This window comes from Bombina bombina, chromosome 5 (assembly GCF_027579735.1).
Source record: "Bombina bombina isolate aBomBom1 chromosome 5, aBomBom1.pri, whole genome shotgun sequence".
Lineage (NCBI taxonomy): Eukaryota > Metazoa > Chordata > Amphibia > Anura > Bombinatoridae > Bombina > Bombina bombina.
In genome coordinates this window covers 940,433,635-940,452,572 of record NC_069503.1, presented here as the reverse complement: position 1 = coordinate 940,452,572, position 18,938 = coordinate 940,433,635, and the positions used below count along the sequence as shown (strand labels likewise).

Below are 18,938 nucleotides of genomic sequence, written 5' to 3'. Positions count from 1 at the left end.
TTTAAAGATCTGTTTTGACAAACCTTTGCATTGAACAATTGCAAGATAGGAAAAATGAACCACTTTTGGCCAATAGCAAGACAGTTAAATAAAATATAATTTAGTCAATATTTAAAAGACTCTCACCTAGATTACGAGTTTTGCGTTAGAGGCTGTGCGGTGTTAACTAGCAGTTTATGCTCATCGCTCACTTACTGACAGCGCTGGTATTACGGGTTTTTACAAACCAGACAAGAAGTGAGTGTTGAGCAAAATTTTGCTCATTACCACACTCCAATACCAGCGCTGTTTACGTTAGCGATGAGCTGGTGTAACGTGCTCGTGCACGATTTCCCCATAGGAATCAACGGGGAGAGGCGGTTGAAAAAAAGTCTAACACCTGCAAAAAAGCAGCGTAAAACTCCTTAACGCAGACCCATCGATTCCTATGGGGAAATACATTTTATGTCTACACCTAACACCCTAACATCAACCCCGAATCTAAACACCCCTAATCTTACACTTATTAACCCCTAATCTGCCGCTCCCAACAACGCCGACACCTACATTATAATTATTAACCCCTAATCTGCTGCTCTGGACACCGCCGACACCTGCATTATACATATGAACCCCTAATCTGCTGCCCCCAACATCGCCCACACCTGCATTATACTTATGAACCCCTAATCTGCTGCCCCCAACATCGCCGACACCTACATTATATTTATTAACCCCTACTCTGCCGCCCCCAATTTCGCCGACACCTACCTACACTTATTAACCCCTAATCTGCTGCCCCCAACGTCGCCACCACTGTAATAAACATATTAACCCCTAAACCGCCCCACTCCCGCCTCGCAAACATTAGTTAAATATTATTAACCCCTAATCTGCCGGCCCTAACATCGCCGCCACCTACCTACATTTATTAACCCAACGTCGCTGCCTCTATATTAAAGTTATTAACCCCTAAACCTAACTTAAATATAATTAAAAGAAATCGAAATAAAAATTCCTATCATTAACTAAATTATTCCTATTTAAAACTAAATACTTACCTATAAAATAAACCCTAAGATAGCTACAATATAACTAATAGTTACATTGTATCTAGCTTAGGATTTATTTTTATTTTACAGGCAAGTTTGTATTTATTTTAACTAGGCACAATAGTTATTAGTTATTTACAATGATTATGTTAATGATCTCCATTGCAAAAGAATAATGAAATGAAGTGTGTCGATTGAAACCTCTTTTTATAGTGCCAAGTTCTCCAGCTGTAAATGATTGCAGTAATTGATTGAATAATTGAATAACTTATGAGCCACACATTACATGACAGACAAATTAATAACAGGTTTTCTGTATTTTTGCGTCATTATATGAGCACAAAGTGGTTTTTAAAAAGTTAAAATATATGGAAGCACCTCCCAGATGGCAAGTTAACCAGCTGAAAATGTATGCAAGCACCTCCCACATGACAAGTTCACCAGCTGAAAATGTATGCAAGCACCTCCCTCATGACAAGTTCACCAGCTGAAAATGTATGCAAGCACCTCCCACATGACAAGTTCACCAGCTGAAAATGTATGCAAGCACCTCCCTCATGACAAGTTCACCAGCTGAAAATGTATGCAAGCACCTCCCACATGACAAGTTCACCAGCTGAAAATGTATGCAAGCACCTCCCACATGACAAGTTAACCAACTGAAAATCAGCTGTGGATGATTGATATATGATTGATGAGATTAACTGAATTACTTCTGCGACACACAGTATGTAACATGACAAGTTTACATGATTTTTTCATGTATGCGTCATTGTATGAGCACAAAGTTGTTGTTTAGAAGGTAAATATGTATGGAAGCACCTTCCAGGTGAGTTCACCAGCTGTAAATGCAGGTGTATGCTTGATATTGATTGTGCAATTAACTAACGGCTAGAGTTTTGCATAATGAGTGAAAAAGCAGCGTTATGGCTCTTTTTCACTACCGCTGCTATTACGAGTCTTATATCTATATATCTTAGGTATAGCTGTACCACACACTTTTTTGGCCATCACGCAACATAACTACCGCACTTTTTAAAAAGTCCTTTTTCAATGGGACTTCCACAGCGCCGGTATTACGAGTTTGCCTGTCCGACCAAAAAGTGAGAGGTACAGCCCATAACTACAAGATCTGTACCGTAAACAGAAAGTCAGTAGTTATGTGTTTTACCCTACAAAGCTGTAACATAAAACTCATAACTAAAGTGCTACAAAGTACACCAACACCCATAAACTACCCATTAACCCCTAAACCGAGACCCTCCCGCATCACAAACACTAAAATTAATTTATTAACCCCTAATCTGCCGCTCCGGACGTCGTTGCCACTATAATAAACATATTAACCCCAAAACCGCGGCACTCCTGCATTGTAAACACTAGTTAAATATTATTAACCCCTAATCTGCTGCCCCCAATGTCGCTGCCACTATACTAAAGTTATTAACCCCTAAACCTCTGGCCTCCCACATCACTAACACTAAATAAATATATTAACCCCTAAACCTAACCCTAAGCCTAAGTCTAACCCTAACACCCCTAACTTTAATATAATTAAAATAAATCTAAATAAAACCTACTATTATTACCTAAATAATACCTATTTAACCCCTTAAGGACCAGCGACGTACCCTGGGTACATTGTCGTCATTAAGGGGTTAATACTTACCTGTAAAATAAACCCTAAGCTAGCTACAATATAACTAATAGTTACATTGTAGCTATCTTACGGCTAGATTTAGAGTTGGGCGGCAGCCGTCAAAACCAGCGTTAGAGGCTCCTAACGCTGGTTTTTACCGCCCTCTGGTATTTGGAGTCAGTCAGGAAAGGGTCTAACGCTCACTTTGCAGCCGTGACTTTTCCATACCGCAGATCCCCCTACGCCATTTGCGTATCCTATCTTTTCAATGGGATCTTTCTAACGCCGGTATTTAGGGTCTTGGCTGAAGTGAGCGTTAGAAATCTAACGACAAAACTCCAGCCGCAGAAAAAAAACAGTAGTTAAGAGCTTTCTGGGCTAACGCCGGTACATAAAGCTCTTAACTACTGTGCTCTAAAGTACACTAACACCCATAAACTACCTATGTACCCCTAAACCGAGGCCCCCCCACACCGCCGCCACTCTATTAAATTTTATTAACCCCTAATCTGCCGCTCCGTAAACCGCCGCCAGCTACATTATCCCTATGTACCCCTTATCTGCTGCCCCTAACATCGCCGACACCTACATAATATTTATTAACCCCTAATCTGCCCCCCCCAACGTCGCCGCTACCTTACCTACACTTATTAACTCCTAATCTGCCGACCAAACCGCGCCGCTACTATAATAAATGTATTAACCCCTAATCCGCCTCACTCCCGCCTCAATAACCCTATAATAAATAGTATTAACCCCTAATCTGCCCTCCCTAACATCGCCGACACCTAACTTCAAACATTAACCCCTAATCTGCCGACCGGAGCTCACCGCTATTCTAATATATTTTTTAACCCCTAAAGCTAAGTCTAACCCTAACACTAACACCCCCCTAAGTTAAATATAATTTTTATCTAACGAAATAAATTAACTATTATTAAATAAATTAATCCTATTTAAAACTAAATACTTACCTGTAAAATAAACTCTAATATAGCTACAATATAAATTATAATTATATTGTAGCTATTTTAGGATTAATATTTATTTTACAGGCAACTTTGTAATTATTTTAACCAGGTACAATAGCTATTAAATAGTTCATAACTATTTAATAGTTACCTAGTTAAAATAATTACAAAATTACCTGTAAAATAAATCCTAACCTAAGTTACAATTAAACCTAACACTACACTATCAATAAATAAATTAAATAAAATACCTACAATTATCTACAATTAAACCTAACACTACACTATCAATAAATTAATTAAATAAAATACCTACAATTATCTACAATTAAACCTAATACTACACTATCAATAAATTAATTAAATACAATACCTACAAATAAATACAATTAAATAAACTAACTAACGTACAAAAAATAAAAAAGAACTAAGTTACAAAAAATAAAAAAATATTTACAAACATTAGAAAAATATTACAACAATTTTAAACTAATTACACCTACTCTAAGCCCCCTAATAAAATAACAAAGACCCCCAAAATAAAAAAATGCCCTACCCTATTCTAAATTAAAAAAGTTCAAAGCTCTTTTACCTTACCAGCCCTGAAAAGGGCCCTTTGCGGGGCATTCCCCAAAGAATTCAGCTCTTTTGCCTGTAAAAAAAAAACATACAATACCCCCCCCCAACATTACAACCCACCACCCACATACCCCTAATCTAACCCAAACCCCCCTTAAATAAACCTAACACTAAGCCCCTGAAGATCTCCCTACCTTGTCTTCACCTCACCGGGTTCAGCGATCGGTCCAGAAGAGGGTCTGAAGTCTTGATCCAAGCGGCGGCTGAAGAACTCCATCATCGGGCTGAAGTTGGAAGTCCATCATCGGGATGAAGTCTTCTATCAAGCCGCATCTTCAATTTTCTTTCTTCCGGAGCGGAGCGGAGCCATCTTCTTCCCAGCCGAAGCGGATCCAACCTCTTCAAGCGACGCCTACTCGCCGAATGACGGTTCCTTTAAATGACGTCATCCAAGATGGCGTCCCTCGAATTCCGATTGGCTGATAGGATTCTATCAGCCAATCGGAATTAAGGTAGGAATATTCTGATTGGCTGATGGAGTCAGCCAATCAGATTCAAGTTCAATCCGATTGGCTGATCCGATCAGCCAATCAGATTGAGCTCGCATTCTATTGGCTGTTCCGATCAGCCAATAGAATGCGAGCTCAATCTGATTGGCTGATTCCATCAGCCAATCAGAATTTTCCTACCTTAATTCCGATTGGCTGATAGAATCCTATCAGCCAATCGGAATTCGACGGACGCCATCTTGGATGACGTCATTTAAAGGAACCTTCATTCGGCGAGTAGGCGTCGGTAAAAAGAGGATGTTCCACGTCGGCTGGAAGATGATGGCTCCGGAAGAAAGAAGATTGAAGATGCTGCTTCATAGAAGACTTCATCCCCATTATGGACTTCTTCAGCCGCCGCTTGGATCAAGACTTCAGCCCGATGATGGATTTCTTCAGCCGCCGCTTGGATCCAGACTTCAGCCCGAGGATGGACGTCACTCTTCAGCCCCCCGCTTGGGCTTGGATCAAGACATCGGAGGCTCTTCTGGACAGATCGGGACTCGGTGTGGTGAAGACAAGGTAGGGAGATCTTCAGGGGCTTAGTGTTAGGTTTATTTAAGGGGGGTTTGGGTTAGATTAGGGGTATGTGGGTGGTGGGTTGTAATGTTGGGGGGGGGGGGATATTGTATGTTTTTTTTTACAGGCAAAAGAGCTGAATTCTTTGGGGCATTCCCCACAAAGGGCCCTTTTCAGGGCTGGTAAGGTAAAAGAGCTTTGAACTTTTTTAATTTAGAATAGGGTAGGGCATTTTTTTATTTTGGGGGTCTTTGTTATTTCATTAGGGGGCTTAGAGTAGGTGTAATTAGTTTAAAATTGTTGTAATATCTTTCTAAAGTTTGTAAATATTTTTTTATTTTTTGTAACTTAGTTCTTTTTTATTTTTTGTACTTTAGTTAGTTTATTTAATTGTATTTATTTGTAGGTATTGTATTTAATTAATTTATTGATAGTGTAGTGTTAGGTTTAATTGTAGATAATTGTAGGTAGTTTATTTAATTTATTTATTGATAGTGTAGTGTTAGGTTTAATTGTAACTTAGGTTAGGATTTATTTTACAGGTAATTTTGTAATTATTTTAACTAGGTAACTATTAAATAGTTCTTAACTATTTAATAGCTATTGTACCTGGTTAAAATAATTACAAAGTTACCTGTAAAATAAATATTAATCCTAAAATAGCTACAATATAATTATAATTTATATTGTAGCTATATTAGGGTTTATTTTACAGGTAAGTATTTAGATTTAAATAGGAATAATGTATTTAATAAGAGTTAATTTATTTTGTTAGAATAAAATTATATTTAATTTAGGGGGGTGTTAGGGTTAGGGTTAGAATTAGCTTTAGGGGTTAAAAAATTTATTAGAGTAGCGGTGAGCTCTGATCGGCAGATTAGGGGTTAATACTTGAAGTTAGGTGTCGGCGATGTTAGGGAGGGCAGATTAGGGGTTAATACTATTTATTATAGGGTTATTGAGGCGGGAGTGAGGCGGATTAGGGGTTAATAACTTTATTATAGTAGCGGTGCGGTCCGCTCAGCAGATTAGGGGTTAATAAGTGTAGGCAGGTGGAGGCGACATTGTGGGGGGCAGATTAGGGGTTAATAAATATAATATAGGGGTCGGCGGTGTTAGGGGCAGCAGATTAGGGGTACATAGCTATAATGTAGCTTGCCGTGGTGTACGGAGCGGCAGATTAGGGGTTAATAATAATATGCAGGGGTCAGCGATAGCGGGGGCGGCAGATTAGGGGTTAATAAGTGTAAGGTTAGGGGTGTTTAGACTCGGGGTTCATGTTAGGGTGTTAGGTGCAGACTTAGGAAGTGTTTCCGCCTAGCAAACAATGGGGCTGCGTTAGGAGCTGAACGCTGCTTTTTTGTTTGGGGGAATCGTGTACAAGCACGTTTTTGAAGCTGGCCGCGTCCGTAAGCACAGCTGGTATCGAGAGTTGCAGTGGCGTTAAATTATGCTCTACGCTCCTTTTTTGGAGCCTAACGCAGCCATTCTGTGAACTCTAAATACCAGCGGTATTTAAAAGGTGCGGGGGGGAAAAGCACGCATAGCTAATGCACCCCTTTGGCCGCAGAACTCTAAATCTAGCCGTTAGGTTTTATTTTTATTTTACAGCTAAGTTTGTATTTATTTTAACTAGGTAGAATAGTTAGTAAATAGTTATCAACTATTTACTAGCTACCTAGTTAAAATAAATACAAATTTACCTGTAAAGTAAAACCTAACCTAAGTTACACTAACACCTAACATTACACTAAAATTAAATACATTACAGTAATTAAATACAATTAACTAAATTAAAAAAAAAACACTATTACACAAAATAAAAAATAAATGATCAAATATTTAAAATAATTACACCTAATCTGATAGCCCTATCAAAATAAAAAAGCCTGTAAAAAAATACAAACAACCCCCCAACAGTAAACCCCACAACCAAACCCTCCCCCACCTAAAAAACTAAGCTCCCCATTGCCCTGAAAAGGGCATTTGGATGGGCATTGCCCTTAAAGAGCATTTAGCTCTTTTACATTGCCCAAAGTCCCTAATCTAAAAATAAAACCCACCCTATAAACACCATTAAAAAAAACTAACACTAACCCCCGAAGATTCACTTACAGTTTTTGAAGTCCGGACATCCATCTTCAACAAAGCCGGGAGAAGTCTTCATCCAAGCGGCAAGAAGTCCTCAACTAAGCCAGGAGAAGTCTTCATCCAAGCGGCAAGAATTCTTCCTCCAGGCGGGCAGAAGTCTTCATCCAGACGGCATCTTCTATCTTAATCCTTCCGACGCGGAGCGGCTCCATCTTCAAGACATCCAGCGCAGAGCATCTTCTTCTTTTGATTCCTCTTGAAGAATGAAGGTTCCTTTAAATGACATCATCCAAAATGGCATCCCTTGAATTCCGATTGGCTGGTAGAATTCTATCAGCGAATTGGAATTAAAGGATAAAAAATTGATTGGAACAGCCAATAGAATGTGCTCTCAATCCTATTGGCTGATTGCATCAGCCAATAGGATTTTTTACCCTTTAATTCCGATTGGCTGATTCTAACAGCCAATCGGAATTCAAGGGACGCCATCTTGGATGACGTCATTTAAAGGAACCTTCATTCTTCAAGAGTAATCGAAAGAAGAGGATGCTCCGTGCCGGATGTCTTGAAGATGAAGCTGCTCCATGTAGGAAGGATGAAGATAGAAGATGCAGTCTGGATGAAGACTTCTGCCCACCTGGAGGATGACTTCTTGCCGATTGGATGAAGACTTCTCCCGGCTTAGTTGAGGACTTCTGCCCGCTTGGATGAAGACTTTTCCAGGCTTGATGAGGATGGATTGCCGGTCTTCAAAAACTGTAAATGGATCTTCGGGGGTTAGTGTTAGGTTTTATTAAGGGTTTAATGGGTGGGTTTTATTTTTAGATTAGGGTTTGGGCACAGAAAAAGAGCTACATGCCCTTTTAAGGTCATTGCCCATCCAAATGCCCTTTTCAGGGCAGTGGGGAGCTTAGGTTTATTAGATAGGATTTTATTTGGGGGGTTTGATTGTGTGGGTGGTGGGTTTTACTGTTGGGGGGTTGTTTGCATTTTTTTTTTTTACAGGTAAAAGAGCTGATTTCTTTGGGGCTATGCCCTGCAAAAGGTCCTTTTAAGGGCTTTTGGCAGTTTAGTTTAGGCTAGGGTTTTTTATTTTGGGGGGGGGTATTTTGATAGGGCTATTAGATTAGGTATAAAGAGAAAAGAAGGCGCCACAATAGTGCAGGGTCAAAAGTGTCAAATGTATCCCCACTGCAGAGTCCCGTACTTACAGGATATAAAGCACTCAAAATAGTGCTATAGAGGCATTCTGAGCTCTTAGCAGTCGCCCAGCTGACTGTGTCGGATGATACTGCATGGCACTTGTCACCAACAGCGCGTATCCAAATCCCAGCGTCAGGTCTTGGTAATCTTATTACTGCTGATAGATATAGCAAATAGAGTAAAGGTGCTCACACTTGAGACACTTGTCTTCCCTGGGTCAGTCTTTACACTGGCAACCCAATTGACAATGTTTGAAAAGTAGAAAGCTTAAAAAGTATAAAAAGTCCCGTGGTAAGCCAATGTATAAAGTATACAGACTTTATTTAAAATACAAAGCACGACGTTTCACGGTACCAGACCGTTTTATCAAGTTACACTTGACACTTGATAAAACGGTCTTGTACAACTTATTATTACCGAGCCGTTCATAACGCAAAACTCGTAATCTTGCCGTTAACAACTTATGCGCAACACAGGAGTATTTAGCTATAGATAAAATCATAACTCTGGTTTTCTGTTTTTGGATGGCAGCATCATGGAGGCTTAAAAGGTCAGTGATTATGGTGTTATTAGACTCCCATATTAAAGAACAATGTGGTGTATTAACATTGCTAAACATTACTTATAAAGAGAATCCAATTTTGAACATATATATATATTTTTTGTAAATATACGGCTAGATTACAAGTTTTGTCAGTAAAGACTAGCGTTGCTAACGCTCCTTTTTTTTCTTGCACTCACTTTAAACAACGCTGGTATTAAGTTTTCTGAATGGCTGTGTTAGCCTGAGAAAAGTGAGCATTGAGCAAATTGAGCACCACTTCTACCTGTAATACCAGCGTTGCTTACGGTAGCGGTAAGCTGGCAAAACGTGCTTGTGCACGATTTCCCCATAGGAAACAATGGGGCAGAATTGGCTGGAAAAAAAAACCTAACACCTGCAAAAAAGCAGCTTTCAGCTCCTAACGCAGCCCCATTGTTTCCTATGGGAAAACACTTTCTAAGTCTACACCTAACACCCTAACATGAACCCCAAGTCTAAACACCCCTTACCTTACACTTATTAACCCCTAATCTGCTGCCCCCGACATAGCTGACACCTGCATAATATTATTAACCCCTAATCTTCCACTCCGTAAACCGCCGCCACCTACATTATACTTATGAACCCCTAATCTGCTGCCCCCAACATCGCTGACACCTACATTATAGTTATTGACCCCTAATCTGCCGCCCCCAACGTCGCCGCCACCTAACTACAATTATTAACTCCTAATCTGCCGACCGGACATCGCCGCCACTATAATAAATGTATTAACCCCTAAACCTAAGTCTAACCCTAACACCCCCCTAACTTAAATCTATTTTTAATAAATCTAAATAAAATTACTATAATTAAATAAATTATTCCTATTTAAAAATAAATACTTACCTATAAAATAAACCATAAGATAGCTACAATATAACTAATAATTACATTGTAGCTATTTTAGGATTTATATTTATTTAACAGGCAACTTTGTATTTATTTTAACTAGGTACAATAGCTTTTAAATAGTTAATAACTATTTAATAGCTACCTAGTTAAAATAATTACAAAATTACCTGTAAAATAAATCCTAACCTAAGTTACAAATATACCTAACACTACACTATCAATAAATTAATTAAATAAATTAACTACAATTATCTAAAATAAAATACAATTAAATAAACTATAGTACAAAAACAAACACTAAATTACAAAAAATAAAAAAATATTACAAGAAGTTTAATCTAATTACACCTAATCTAATCCCCCTAATAAAATAAAAAAGCCCCCCAACATAATAAAATTCCCTATCCTAAACTAAATTACAAATAGTCCTTAAAAGGGTCTTTTGCGGGGCATTGCCCCAAAGTAACCAGCTCTTTTTGTGGGGCATTGCCCCAAAGTAATCAGCTCTTTTACCTGTAAAAAAAGAAATACAATACCCCCCCAACATTACAACCCACCACCCACACACCCCTACTCTAAAACCCACCCGATCCCCCCTTAAAAAAACCTTGAGCCATCTTCAGCCAGCTGGGCACCGATGGGGCAGAAGAGGACATCCGGACCGGCACAAGTCTTCATCCTATCCGGCCAGAAGTCTTCATCTGATGGGGGCAGAAGAGGTCCTCCATCCAGCAGAAGTTTTCATCTAAGCGGCATCTTCTATCTTCAATCAATCAGAGCGGAGCGGGTCCATCTTCAATCCAGCCGACGCAGAGCCATCCTCTTCTTTCCGACGACTAACGACGAATGAAGGTTCCTTTAAATGACGTCATCCAAGATGGCGTCCCTCGAATTCCGATTGGCTAATAGGATTCTATCAGCCAATAGGAATTAAGGTAGGAAAAATCTGATTGGTTGATTTAATCAGCCAATCGGATTGAAGTTAAATCTGATTGGCTGATTGGATCAGCCAATAGAATTGACCTCGCATTCTATTGGCTGATCCAATCATCCAATCGGATTGAAGTTTAATCCGATTGGCTGATTAAATCAACCAATCAGATTTTTCCTACCTTAATTCCAATTGGCTGATAGAATCCTATTAGCCAATCGGAATTCGAGGGGCGCCATCTTGGATGACGTCATTTAAAGGAACCTTCATTCGTCGTTAGTCGTCGGAAAGAAGAGGATGCTCCACGTCGGATGTCTTGAAGATGGAGCCGCTCCACGCCGGATGGATGAAGATAGAAGATGCTGCTTGGATGAAGACTTCTGCTGGATGGAGGACCTCTTCTGCCCCGATCGGATGAAGACTTCTGGCTGGATAGGATGAAGACTTGTGCTGGTCTGGATGACCTCTTTTGCCCCATCGGTGCCCGGCTGGCTGAAGACGGCTCAAGGTAGGGTGATCTTCAATGGGGTAGTGTTAGGTTTTTTTAAGAGGGGATCAGGTGGGTTTTAGAGTAGGGGTGTGTGGGTGATGGGTTGTAATGTTGGGGGGGTATTGTATTTATTTTTTTTACAGGTAAAAGAGCTGATTACTTTGGGGCAATGTCCCACAAAAAGCCCTTTTAAGGGCTGGTAAAAGAGCTGGTTACTTTGGGGCAATGCCCCGCAAAAGGCCCTTTTAAGGGCTATTTGTAATTTAGTTTAGGATAGGGAATTTTATTATTTTGGGGGGCTTTTTTATTTTATTAGGGGGATTAGATTAGGTGTAATTAGAATAAACTTCTTGTAATATTTTTTTATTTTTTGTAATTTAGTGTTTGGTTTTTTTGTACTATAGTTTAGTTTATTTAATTGTATTTCATTTTAGATAATTGTAGTTAATTTATTTAATTAATTTATTGATAGTGTAGTGTTAGGTGTATTTGTAACTTAGGTTAGGATTTATTTTACAGGTAATTTTGTAATTATTTTAACTAGGTAGCTATTAAATAGTTATTGACTATTTAATAGCTATTGTACCTAGTTAAAATAAATACAAAGTTGCCTGTAAAATAAATATATATCCTAAAATAGCTACAATGTAATTATTAGTTATTTTGTAGCTATCTTATGGTTTATTTACAGGTAAGTATTTATTTTTAAATAGGAATAATTTATTGAATTATAGTAATTTTATTTAGATTTATTAAAAATAGATTTAAGTTAGGGGGGTGTTAGGGTTAGGGTTAGACTTAGGTTTAGGGGTTAATACATTTAATATAGTAGCGGCGACGTTGGGGGCGGCAGATTAGGGGTTAATAATTGTAGTTATGTGGCGGGGACGTTGGGGGCGGCAGATTAGGGGTTAATAAATATAATGTAGGTGTCGGCGATGTTAGGGGCAGCAGATCAGGGGTTCATATGTATAATGTAGGTGGCGGCGATGTCTGGTCGGCAGGTTAGGGGCTAAATAATTTTATTATAGTGTTTGCGATGTGGGGGGGGGGGCCTCGGTTTAGGGGTTAATAGGTAGTTTATGGGTGTTAGTGTACTTTTTAGCACTGTAGCTAAGAGCTTTATGTTCCGGCGTTATCCCATAAAACTCTTAACTACTGACTTTTATATGCGGAAGGAGTCTTGGAGGTAGAGGCTGTACCGCTCACTTCTTCCAAGACTTGTAATACCAGCGTTAGGCAAATCCCATTAAAAGATAGGATACGCAATTGACATAAGGGGATTTGCGGTATGGAAAAGTCGCGGAAGAAAAGTGAGCGGTAGACCCTTTCCTGCCTGACTCGTAATACCAGCGGGCATTAAAAAGCAGCGTTAGGACCCCTTAACGCTGCTTTTTAAAGCTAACACTGAACTCGGAATCTAGCCGATAGTTTTTATTGGATTTTTCAAATATTACAACATAAAGAGAAAAAGGTTTATTATGTAATATTGTACAGTATACATGAGATATAAAGGGTATAGACTATTTCCAGGTGATTACAAAACTCAAAGATGAGGGTACTTTTACAATAGACCATATTGTGTAATACATTATATGATTTAAAGATAACAAATATAAAATATGGATTGTATCTCATAGTATGAATGATTGTAATTGGGGTAATATCTAAATTGACATACTTCATTTTTGTTTAGTTTTTTGGAAAAGTCTACACAAATGCAAAACATATGATATATATATACATATAACATATGTTATAAAAATTATTTCTATACACCAGAACACTATATAGAGGTGTGGGGGGGAGGGGGTAGAATCTGTCCTATAAATAATAATAGAAATAAAACATGTTCATCTAGCTTATTTGTAGTATGGTCACTTACATGTGTATTCCAATATCTTTATGAATAAAAAAGAACTATCATGTTTCCATTTCCCCAGCTTAGTATGAGTTTACTACTTTTAGTATTATAAGAGACCAACATCATAAATATCTCTATGGCTATAAGGTAATAAAGGACTAATGTCGGCTCAAAACCACGATATGGTGACATTCAATCTGTGATGTTGGGAGATCATATTTCTCCCTCTTATAAGTATAGACCTTGTCATCTGGGCATGGGCCCTATACCCGAAGACAGGTCAACTGTATTGGTAAAAATGTATTCCGTTAAAGTGTCACAATATCTAGCTAATTCGGCTCCTTGGTAATGAAAGTTAATATAAATTTCTCAACATCATGGTAAACTGGGTTACACAACTATATTTAATATCTGATTAATACCGAAGATATATAGACATTGGAAGTATTTATCCATCTCATAATATTCTTGACCATGACTAACTATTATACCGACCATGTCCTATAACTGAACTACCAGCAACTATTACTTAGAATGAGCTAAAAAATGACTATTCTTTTGACCTCTATAAACGGCACGTGCATGTTTATATCACATAGATGTAATGTATGAATCTGTAGAATACTTTATTCTAGTCAGTAGATTTACAAAGAACAATGAGGAGCTTCTGACTTAGAGTTAGATCCGGCACATTATCTGAAAAACAGGACAAATTAATAACTAATCAGACCTGTGCTACAAAAGTAATTATATGGGTTTAAGTTCTAGCTGGAGATAGTAGACATATTATGTGGATGAAGATGCATAATGAGACAGCATATAGCATGTCTAAACTATGTTGAATGCTTAAGATATTTGTAGGAAATATACTAGGATCATAGTGTATAAAAAGTAATGGGGCTATAAATATATTCATCCATGTGGGTCTATATGTATACATAAATATAAGCCTGGGGTCTATCAACACTAGTGTCCACCAGAGCAGTTAACTGTATTGAGAGCATAACATTATGGGTAAATAAACATTATTAGGCTTGTTTTTAGCTCCATGAACCAAAGGTTGTGTGTGTAAAAGAAGGACCATCATAGGGGCTTGTACCAGCATTGCATTGCTCAAAATATATACTAACCCACCCATAACAGAATAGGTGCATTTATAGTATACTCCATTTAACATTTTAGTAAATGTGTGAAGGTGTGATATACCATAAAGCATTAAACATAAGCTAAATATAAACAATTAATTGCTTCTATAAAGCATTCTAAAAAACAACAAGCTTACCAATATATATATATATAGCCCATATGTTAGCCATTCACGGGGCAGACGTTAACCTATTATAACAGGAGACTGATTGAATAGGCTTTTGCCTTGATAAACCTTGTACAAGAAGAGAGAATCCAACCGATGTAATAGGCAAATGAGGTATAAAAATGCAAGCTAGACAAACATACATATCAGGTTAATAACCATCATAAAGTTTTGTGCTTATATTATAATATATAAAGCTTGATTTTATCCCAATGAAAGCACACCATAAGCATACATAGAGGTATAGACACATTTAAGAAGTTTTTTTTTTTAAATATAAATTTTTATTGAGACAAACAAATGAAAAATAAACAACAACAAATAGACAAGTACAAGTCATTACAATTGTATACTTTCTTATCATTGAGGGTGCACAATATTATTAATAGTAGGTATGTTCTCGAATAAACTTTTAAGTCTTCATTGCCTACTGTAGGTTAATATAACTTGCCTATAAATACTATGTCTCCATTTTACAAGTTTTACAGGAAAAGATAACTAAAAGAAAAGCATATCATGCAGTATGATGCGATATACAGCTCTCAGGTGGATTAGTATCAACAGGTTTATGTAGAGATGAGTAAATATTCAGAGATATAAAGAGTAATCGTGGTCCCGACATGGTTTTCAAAACACAGTTGGATAATCATAAATATATATAAATTTGTATGTTTGTGTCTGTCTAGAGATAAGGTGGGGTGAGAAGGAAGGAGAAGGGGAGAGGCGGTGGAGGACTCAGTCAGGTGGGATACACTAATGTGTTAGGTTAGTGTAGTTTAGTCTGGAAAAAGAGTAAGCCATGGATGCCAGATCTGGGAGTATTGATCAACCTTGTCTAGTACCCTGAAAGAATATTGTTCCATTAGCCTGATGTGTCTAACTAAGGATAATACTTGTGTAGACGTAGGTGGGGTTTTATTTCTCCATGCTCTAGCTATGGTCAATTTAGTCGCCATAAAAAGGTAATTTGTGAGTGCATCATTGTGGCTGTTTAAGGTAGGTATTGGCATGTGTAGAAGAGCAATCTCTGGTAAGTAGGGGGGAATGATGTGGAGGTCGCCTAACGTGTTATATATTTTCCTCCAGAGGGGTTGAATTTTTGGGCAAGACCACCAAATATGAATGTGAGTACCTATTTGTCCGCATAGCCTCCAGCAAAGAGGGGTTTGGGAGGGATATGCTGTATGTAGAGTAGCAGAGACAAGGTGCCACCTGACAGTGAGCTTATAGTAGAGCTCCCATAAGGTGGCACAATGGAGTAATTTTCTAGTTAGTTGGATCCTTCTGTTCCATACATTAAGATCAACTGTGAACCCAATCTCTTTCTCCCAAGCACTGTATTGGGAGATCTTGTGGAATGGTTTAGAGGTTAACAAGAGACTGTAATGCAGGGACAGGGAATGTTTGATTAAATGTGCATTATTCCACAATCTTTCCCATGGCGAAGAAGTCCTAAGGGCATTCTTCGGATATCCCCATGAGCGTAGCCAAGAGCTCATATGAAAGGTCTCAAAGTGGAGTTTCGGGGGTATATTGAATTTGATACACAATTGGGAATGTGGGATCCAAACCTCTGTCTCGTAAAAATCTTTGATGGTCTGGATGCGTAAGTCCTGCCAAAGGTCTATGTGTGCTTCTGGTAATGAGAACAAGACTGCCTTTATGGTTAGAGCGGGGGAAGGGTGTGGGGAAATATTTGGCTCATGTCGGATAGAGTCCCAGAACGTCAGTGCGTCATGTATTATTGGATACATTTGACCCAGTTTATGTCTATGGTGTGCGGGTACCCACAAAAGATCAGTTGGTGTCAGGTTAGGGGGGAGCATTGAGGATTCCGCTAAATACCAGCCTAACGAGTGAGACTTATTATTGTTCCAGTCAAGTAAGTGTGAGAGTCTTGCGGCGTTAAAGTATGTCAACAGGTTTGGGAGAGCTAATCCTCCTTGTGTGTAAGGCCTTTCTAAGGTGTGTCTTGCAGTCCTAGGGCGCTTGTCTCTCCATATGTAGGTAGTGATCATGCCTTGTAGTTTGTTCAAAGTGGGTCTCGGAATGTTGTATGGGATGCATCTATATAAGTAGGTTATCTTTCGGAGAAAGGACATTTTAATAGCTGCCATCCTGCCGGTCCAGGATATTTCTTTAAATTCCCATGTATTTAGAAGTTTGTGAAATTCTGTAAGCCTGTCAGTGAAGTTTTTAGAAATGGTGGTTGCGGGGTCTGGGGTTACACACACTCCCAAAACCTTAATAAAGTCAGATTTCCACTGGAATCTATGTGACGTTTGTAAGCCTCTAAGAACATTTAAGAAGTTTTAGTAAAGTGATGGGCAGGATGGCATCAGGGCATAGTGCTGGTTATGAAGTTTCATCCCACACCGCTAAACCAACTCCTTTCACAGGGTCTCCGTCGAAGAGCCCTTGTTTGACAAGCGCTATAACAGAACTACCTAGCTGACACCCGTGATGAGTAACAGCAAGAGTCCCTGCCTCACGGTCATTTCCAATGGAGAAGTATAAAGGGGTAAGTATCTGGTGAGACAGGAGTGGACTATCCAATTGCAGCCTTTCCTCTGACTTGTGCCTTCCATAGCGGTCTCAACAACTTTCCTGCTGGATCCGTAGATCCCGTGGTTGTATCTTCTTAGCTATGAGATTTTTCCCATTGAGTCTAGTGTTCGCTGCCATCAACAAACCCACGATCATCTCTTGGGTATACATCTGCTTTTCCATCTCTTTTCTCTGTGGTGAGTATGAGATCATTATCGGGTTTAGCTGTGTTCTCAACGGTCCCGTACCCTGAGACCAAATTGCACAGTCATCTAAATCATGTGGAGATAGTTGTAAGATAGGCAGAGAGGGTAATGTCGGGACCGCAGGCCACTGCACCAGAGCTGCAGGAGTAGACAGTGGGAAGCTCCAAAAGCTGCCTCCTTTAGAGATCTGAGTCCCGTTTGCTCAGCTAAGTCTTGGTCTGGAAATTGAGGTGAGTGTCCCTGCATCCCCAGGTGATCAGTTCCCGCCCTTGCCTTTAATAAGCTTTCTTCCATTTTAGAGAAATGCGTGCATATCAGGCATTCCAGTGTCTCTAACAAAACTGATTGTAGATGCTCCATTATATAGCTTTGAGAAACTGTTTTCTTAAGCATATAGCGTTGATTAACTTGGTCTATCAGGAGAGTGAGGAAGGGTAGATGAATGTTCAAGCCGTTACTAGGCCTTTGTTGCGCACCGTCACCATTCAGATCAGTCTGACCAAATTTTCATATAAAGTGTTACCAGGTTGTTCCCCATGCATTAGTCATCACATAGTTCTTATATAAAACATAAGAAGTTGGGCTTATAGGTAAACAGTGGTTTTATCTGCTCAATTTTTCAGCCAAAGATAGATAGCAGCCATCTTGGTCGCCTAGCAGACACCCCCTCCCAATTTTGAACATATTTAAATGTAATTGGTGTGCAATAGTTTTCAGTCTCTTGCTATCCTTTGTGGGAAGGAGAATGCCATTTTAAATGTATTTTGCATGTATTTGGTATGCAACAGTGTTCATTGTCTTGCTATCCTTTGATGGAAAATATCTGCAGAGTGAATCGAGGAATAATGTGGTGTTTTAACATGACTTAGAAAGACAATGCTATTTAAAAACTTTGTATTGGTTATATTTGTCTTAGCGTCTAAAAAGGATCACAAACCTTTCAGATTTTTAAAACCCATTGATTTCTATTACATCCGTGGCCTCGGAGGTGGCGGTTAGAACGATAGGTATGCTGCGTCAGAATAGACGCGAGCGTAATTGTTGAATTTTTGCTAACTTTGTAAGAGGTTTAAATAGAGTTGATTAGGAGGGCAAATTATCAGAATTCAGCTCGAATACCACAGTTTTCGACTACTTTGTTAAGTACGGCGGATCAATCTCGTGTCAAATTTGACGCAGGATTCTGGCGTATTATCAGTTGACGCTTTGATAAATATACCCAATGATGTCAAGTACTCTACTGACTATCATGGTTTCACACTACTGTATTTAATCAGAAGTGCAATACTTCACTATAGTATTCCCAAATCCCTCAGAACCCCAACACAATTAATTTGTATCCATGTCACACAAATGCATTATCAAAGTTAAACGTTCATGATTCAGATTATGGCCTCTATTTATCAAAGGTCTTGCGAACTTGATCCGACAGTGTGGATCAGGTCCGCAAGACCTCGCTAAATGCAGAGAGCAATACGTTCTCCGCATTTAACATTGCACCAGCAGCTCACAAGAGCTGCTGGTGCAACGCCGCCCCCTGCTGACTAGCGGCCAATCGACTGCCAGCAG

General features: G+C 38.9%; 1 protein-coding gene across 1 annotated transcript in view; it reads left to right on the top strand.

Annotated features, from left to right (window-relative positions):
* Window positions 1-1,839: 1,839 nt before the first annotated feature.
* Window positions 1,840-18,938, top strand: part of LOC128661671 (pendrin-like) — a 66,874-nt gene continuing 49,775 nt past the window's right edge. Inside the window, exon 1 of the mRNA XM_053715898.1 lies at window positions 1,840-1,860. Within this exon, the coding sequence (XP_053571873.1) occupies window positions 1,840-1,860 (21 nt within the window). The remainder of the gene's footprint in view (window positions 1,861-18,938) is intronic.